The sequence below is a fragment of the Chiloscyllium plagiosum genome, chromosome 7, assembly GCF_004010195.1.
Source record: "Chiloscyllium plagiosum isolate BGI_BamShark_2017 chromosome 7, ASM401019v2, whole genome shotgun sequence".
NCBI lineage: Eukaryota > Metazoa > Chordata > Chondrichthyes > Orectolobiformes > Hemiscylliidae > Chiloscyllium > Chiloscyllium plagiosum.
This window is the reverse complement of record NC_057716.1, coordinates 101,041,523-101,049,092: the sequence shown is the minus strand read 5'-3', so window position 1 is coordinate 101,049,092 and position 7,570 is coordinate 101,041,523. Positions and strand designations below refer to the sequence as shown.

Below are 7,570 nucleotides of genomic sequence, written 5' to 3'. Positions count from 1 at the left end.
GTCCCCACCCCCACTCGGCCTATCACCCTCACCTTGACCTCCTTCCACCTATCGCATTTCCAACGCCCCTCCCCCAAGTCCCTCCTCCCTACCTTTTATCTTAGCCTGCTTGGCACACTCTCCTCATTCCTGAAGAAGGGCTCATGCCCGAAACATCGATTCTCCTGCTCCTTGGATGCTGCCTGACCTGCTGCGCCTTTCCAGCAACACATTTTCAGCTCTGATCTCCAGAATCTGCAGTCCTCACTTTCTCCTAAGGCAGTAATTAGCCAATTTGGATTTGTACTGCTTATTATAGCCAGGACGCACCTGGGCAATCTTTGGCATTGTTGGATAGAAGCCAGTGTTGTAGCTGTACTGGAACAGCTGGTGAGGGGCACATCTAATTCTGAAGCACAGGATGTCAGTAGTATTGCCAGAATGTTGTCAGGGTCTACAGCCTTTTCAGTATCCAGTGCTTTCAGCCAGTGAATCAAATTGGCTGAAGACCTCAAGAGGAAGCTGATCCAAAACATTTACATGTTATTTTTGGGTGAAGGAGGACACAAATACTTCAGGCTTGTCTTTCACACTTATGTATCAAGGCCCCATCCTCGGGGATGGGGATAATTGTGGAGCCCTCTCCTCTGTTTAATTGTCCATCACCATTTATGATTGGCTGTGGCAGGATTGCAGAGTTTCAGCCTGACCGACTAGTTGTGGCATCCCTTACTCATATCTATTGCATGCAGTCAATCCTGTTTGAGTAGCTTTAACATGTTGATTCCTTAATGTTATGTCTGGTACAGATCCTGGTATGTCCTTCTATCCACTTGGTTGAACAAATGTTCATCTCCCACTGTGATGGTGGTGACAGAGCTGAGTATATGCCTGGCCTTGAGATTGTGGTCGATTAGTGATTTTTGAGAAAATTTAGAGCTCAGATTGATAAGTATTTAGGTTAGCTCGCTGAGCTTGAAGGTTTGTTTTCAGACATTTCATCACCATACTAGGTAACATGTACCTCCCCTCGAAAAGAAAAACGGAAATGACATCATCCACCTGAAGGAACCAAGACCTATAAATAGAGAGGCAGGACATATTACCAGCGGTTCACCAGAGACCCTCACTGATGATGTTACTTAGCATGGTGATGATATGTCTGAAACCAAACCTTCAAGCTCAGAGAGCTAACTTGCATTATACTGTGGTTGATTACTGCGCTGATGGCTCACAGCATTTCTTGGATTCTCTGTTTTGAGTTGCTAGGTCAGTTCTAAGTTTGTCCCTTTGGGCACAATGGTAGTGTCAAGATGTGACTGAGTCTCCCAATGACTGTGCTAAAATCACTCCGACAGATACTGCTCGGGACAGACATCGGCAACAAGTCAGTCAGTGAGGACAAAATCAATGAATTTTTCTCTTTTGTTGGTTCCCACACCACCGACCACAGAGTAAGTCTCTCAGTTGTGTTTTTGGAATTCGTCAGCAGTGGCACTATCGAGCAACACTAAGTCATTTTGCACTCTTACCACCCTCCGTATTGCCTCCAAGTAATGTTCAATATGAGGAAGACTGATTCATCAGCCAAGGGGACAAGCATGTGGTACGAGAGGTTTTCTTGCCAGTGTTTGATCTGATGCCTTAAGACTTTATGGAATCTGGAGTCAATGTTCAGGACTCTCAAGGCAACTCCATCCTTTTTGCATACCATTGTTGTGTCACATTTAGTGCTACAGAACATACTCAAGGATGGCAATGGTATTAGCTAAAATATGTAAAGTATAATTCTTGAGAGTATAACTTAGTAAGACTGTTGCTTGACTAGTCTGTGGAACAGCTGTCTCGATTAGCAAGAAGGAATTGCAAGGTTGACAAGGATTGTCATTTCTGGTGCCTCGGTCAATGCAGGATGGTCTGCCCAGTTTTATTTCTCAATTTCAACTTTGTCACACTTCTGAAACAACTGAATGGCTTGTTAGGCCATTTCAGAGGACATTTAAGAATCAATCACATAGTTATGCATGTGGAGTCATATGTAGGTCAGACTTGAAGGACATCGGTGAACCAGATGATTTTTTTAAAAAAACATTTCCTTAAACTCTTTCACGGGATAGCAACATCTTGGGCTAGGCTTGCATTCATTGATCTTTTTTATTTCCCGTGGAGACCATGGTGGTGAGCTGCCTTCTTGATCTGCTGCAGTCCTTGGGATATAGCAACACTTTTAAGGGAATTTCTGGGTTTTGACCCAGCAACAGTGAAGGAACAATGAATTGCTTCCAAGTCAGGAAGGCATGTGGCTTGAAGGGGAACTTGCAATGTGGTGGTTATTGACCATTAATCAATCTGACATTCTTAACCTTCTAGACGTTGGAGGTCTCAGTTTTGGAAGGTGCTGGCGAAATAGCTTTGGTTGGTTACTATAGTATGTACCATTACAAGTTGCATGTATACAACTATGCATCGGCATTAAATTAAATGAATGGTGAGGGTGGTGGATGGAGTACCAATCAAGCAGTTTGCTTTGTCCTGGAATGGTTGTCATTAGATCAGCTTTCTATTCCAGATTTTATTGAGTGCATTTACATAATGTCTTTCACAAACTCAGGAACTCCCAAACCACTTCCAAGTACTGATCTGAAGTAATTTACATTGTGGAAAACAAAGCAGCCAATTTGCACAAGCAATTTCCCACAAGCAGCAATGTGATACTAACCAGATAATTGGTTTAAAAAAAAAGCAAAAGAACGGTGGACGCTGTAAATCAGAAACAAAAACAGAAACGTCAGCAGGTCTGGCAGCATATGTAGAGAGAAATCAGAGTTAATGTTGTGGGTCGAGTGACCCTTCCTCAGATAATCTATTTTGCCTGATACTGTTTAAAGGATATCAGTTGAAGCATCAGGGAAAGGTCCCCCTTTTTTGAAAAGTCGTGAAATATGTCCAACTGAGACAGCAAACAGCAATTACAAAACATGAAAACTAATAGGTACTAATTTCGCAGGGAACATTTCGATATCAAGCAAGACTAGTTCTGAAGGGTCAGTGGACTTGAAATGTTAACTCTGATTTCTCTCCACAGATATGATTATTGATATAATCCTCATTCCTGATGAAGGGCTTTTGCCCGAAACATCGATTCTCCTGCTCCTCAGACGCTGACTGATCTGCTGTGCTTTTCCAGCACCACACTCTCGATTATTCATATAATTAGCCATCACTCCACTGTCAGACCTGCTGAGTCTCCCCAGCAATTTCAGTTTTTGTTTCAGATCTTCAGCATGCGCAATATTTTGTTTTATACTCTGAACTGTTTGGTTACCTGGAAGACCTCAGCCTTTTCTTTGAAGATCATGGCGACGTACTTGTAATCACAATAGCCCCAATACCGAGAACGAGGGAAAGCAGCGAATTGTCCAGTTGAGTCGTCGGATTCATCATGAAGCCAGTCTAAGAACTCCTGCAGAGTGGCCTGTATGTACTCACAGTGTGTTTCAAACTGAGGAACTAGGAAAGACACACAATTAAGTTGCCAGTTGTGTGTAGGAAAGCAGCCCTATCATTGTTTGCTGAGCGAACTGTGCATTACATTTTTGCAAATTATATGGCCATTTTAATTGATGAAGTAGGAATTGTAAAACAACATAAAATGAGCATTGTTAGGTCTCCTTCTACGTTGTCACATGGTACAATGAAAACTAAAACTGATGGCTAATCATATCAATAAATCTCAATGAAGCACTGCAATACACATAGAAAGGCAAGAAAACATCCAGTCAGATAAAATTGGGAATCTGTAAAAGCAAAATCACCTGTTACTGTAAATGAATGACATTTCTGACAGATTATATCTTAAACTACTGACATACTGCACCCCAAAGTGTGATTTTTCTATAAGATATCCATCTAATTTGCATTTGAATTCATTACTACTAATTACTTTTATTGTCTCTCTCTCTCTCCTGCTTCTGTTCCATCAATTAATGACTTGCTTATTGAAATCTTGTTTTTGCACACAAATACAAATTGTGTTTTGGAATACAAAATAACACTCCACAACGGTGTTAAACCAGTAAGTTTCATAGTGTCGAAATACCAGTGTTTTTCAGATATATTATATCCTGCAGCACATCTTAAACCATCGCATCACAAAAAAAAGTCAGTTAATGTTCTTCAGTATCTGGAGCAAGAGCTTATTAAATGACAGTGCTCAGATGTCAGCTTGTGTATTAACAGCAGAATACTTAACATTTGGAAAGAGGTAAGTGAAAATGTGCTATGCATCATTAAAATAGAATAGAGAGCCACATTACAAAAAATACCCTTGGGTCTGTTGACAAGAAACTATTTAAAAGGCAGACTGAATGTCACAGAAAGAGAGGTCAACAGAGGCACGCAGATTTAAATAGATTAGTCTTTACTAAGTGGACACTTCAAGATCACTTGCTATGATAGCACACAAAATTTTACACTTGTTAAACAACTGACAGATAACGCTGCAGCAAATTGGCATGCCACTGAATTACACAAGAGAATGTTAAAACATAGAGAATATGTTGAATTCTCAGTGTGAATTTAATTAGCATCCAATTTAATGTATTTGATATTGAGTTTCTTTTAAAAGGCAGGAGGTAGGTTGTTCATATCCACCTGTTAAAATGAATTTGGGCAATTTCAGTGGCATCCCAACTGAACATCGAGGCACAACCATCTCTAATTCTGTATTGATACTGTATTCTGCCAGTATCATTCAGAGAGTTCACAGGATGGCTTGGAATAAAAACGTTACAGGTACTCTTATGGAACAGAAAACATGTCATAGAGTCTAAGAAACGTACAGCATAGAAACAGATCCTTCAGTCCAACTCGTCCATGTCGATCAGATATCCTAGATTTGTTTAATTTCATTTACAAGCATTTGACCCATATCCCTCCAAACCCTTCCTATTCAAATATCCATCCAACTGCATTTCAAGTGTTGAAATTGTACCAGCCTCCACCACTTCCTCTGGCAGCTCATTCCATTCAGGCACCACCATCTCTGTGAAAATGTTGCCTCTTACGTTCCTTTTATATCTTGCTCCTCTCACCTTAAACCAATATCCTCTAGTTTTGGACTCCCCTGTCCTGGGGAGGAAAAAAACTTGCCTATTCACCCTATCCATGTCCCTCATGATTTTATAAACTTCTATAACTTCACCCCTCAGGCAAAATAGTCTCAGCCTCTCCCTATAGCTCAAACCCTTCAACCCTGGAACATTCTCAAAGATCTTTTCTGTACCCTTTCAAGTTTAACAACATCTTTTCTATAGCAGGGTGACCAGAAATGAACGCAGTACTCCAAAAGTGACCGAACTAACGTCCTCTACAGCTGCAACATGACATCCCAACTCTTCTACTTAATGCACTGACCAATAAAGAGAAGTATACCAAATGCCTTCTTCACTACCCCATCCACTCCATCTTCAAGGAACTATGAACCTGCACTCCAAGGTCTCTTTGCTCGGCAACACTCCCCAGGATCCTATCATTAAGTGTGGGAAGTCCTGCCCTGATTTGGCCTACCCAAATGCAACACATTTAGCTAAATTAAATCTGCCACTCCTCAGCCCAGTGGCCCAACTGATTAAGTTGTACTCTGAGATGATCACCTTCACTGCTGACTACATTACCAATTTTAGTGTCATCTACAAACTTACTAATCACTCCTTCTATATTCACATCAATTTTGTTTTACATAAATGACAAAAAGCAATGGACGCAGCACAGATTTTTGCGGCACACCATTGGTCACATGCCTCCAGTCCAAAAAATACCTTCCACCACCACCCTCTGTTTCCTACCTTCAAGCCAATTTAAGTGTTTGAGGTTAACCCTGTACTATGTTAACATTCTGACGGTTCTTGTGGCACAGTGGTCATTTCCCTACTTTTGAGCCAGGACACCTGGTTTCGAGTTCCACCGGCTCCTGAAGTGTGTAATGCCACCTCTGCGTTTTGAAGAAAAATGAATATTCTGGCCTGGCTGATGCTAAACTTAATCTAACCTGTGCTCAACATATTAAAGGTTAACTTCCTCCCTATTATTATCCCTTGCCTTCATAAGCACAAAATTCACAAGGAAACACATGAAATACAGCCATTTGCCAAAATTAATATAGTGCTGTTCCTGATTTCTATTAAAACCATAGAAAATTACAGCCCAGCTTTCTCATTCAATGGGTCAGAAAATTTGGATACTATAAAGATATTGATGAAGTAACTGATATTTAACTACATGTACAGACATTAGTTAAGCTTGTTCCTTCCCAGCTCATACTTTTCAGCTTTGTGCAGTTTCATTATCTATTCAGGCAGAATAGCATGTGAAGAGCAAATGGCATCAAAATCACATTGAGGTATTGTTTCATTTTCTGTATTAGTCAGACCATAGCCATTTGCTAAAGGAGGTACGCCTCATCAACTATGGTTATCCTAAAGGGTCATTGTGTTTTTATTAAACCTTCCCTACAAATCCTGTTTCAATTAATGCATCACACAAATCATCCTTTTCTTTACATAATATTAACTGATACCAAGGCTAAACTTTCCCATGGCACTGAACTGTGCGCCCTAATTCATTATTTTCTTGAAGGACAAGGTTAGCTCAACAATTATGAGTCCATGCATATCATGTTTTACCAACACCATTCACAGCATTGACTTCTGGTTCTATAAGTCTCTGTTGCACACAGACTTTGGAGGTCTGCGCAGAAGAGGAGAATTAGTAGGAACATTAGTTGGAGTAATACCTAACACAAAGGAAAATGGTTTTGGTTGTTGGAGGCCAATCATCTCAGCCCCAGGACATCGCTGAGATGCTCCTCGGGGGGTATGCTTAGCCTAAACATCATCACTGCTTCATCAATAATGTTCCCTGCAGCCTAAGCTAAAAGGGGATTTTCTCTAATGATTGCAAATCTTCAGCAAATTTCACAACTCCTTAGATGTGCAAGCCCATGCAACAAGACCTGGTTAACTCTCAGAGCTGGGCTGACAAGTAGTAAGTAACACAACAGCCAGGCAATGATTAGCTCCAACAAGTTGGAGAATCCCATCATTGCACCTTGACATTCAAGACCATCACCATCTCTGAATCCCTTACAATCAACATTCTTAGGGTTACCATTAAATAGAAATTGAATTGGAACAGACATGTAAATACTGTGCCTATAAAAGCTGGTCCGTGGCGGAAATGTCGGTGGATGATTTGGTTTATGCGGCGGAAATGTCGGCCAAATCATCTACCGACATTTCCGCCACCTCCAAACAGACCCCACCACCAGGGATATATTTCCCTCCCCACCCCTCCCCACCTTCCGCAAAGACCGTTCCCTCCGTGACTACCTGGTCAGGTCCACGCCCCCCTACGACCCACCCTCCCATCCTGGCACCTTCCCCTGCCACCGCAGGAACTGTAAAACCAGCGCCCACACCTCCTCCCTCACCTCCATCCAAGGCCCCAAAGGAGCTTTCCACATCCATGTACAGTGAAAGTTAACCCCATCTTTGTGCATCCAGGCCACCAGAAATGTTTTTGAACATTAGCC

The 7,570-nt window shown here is 41.5% G+C and overlaps 1 protein-coding gene across 2 annotated transcripts in view; it reads right to left on the bottom strand.

The window, feature by feature from the left end:
• The window catches only part of hspbap1 (hspb associated protein 1), an 82,689-nt gene that overhangs the window by 61,313 nt on the left and 13,806 nt on the right, over positions 1-7,570 (bottom strand). For both annotated transcript variants that reach the window (XM_043694265.1, XM_043694264.1), the window contains exon 3: positions 3,305-3,489. In XM_043694265.1, coding sequence (XP_043550200.1) covers positions 3,305-3,489 — 185 coding nt within the window. The remainder of the gene's footprint in view (positions 1-3,304; positions 3,490-7,570) is intronic.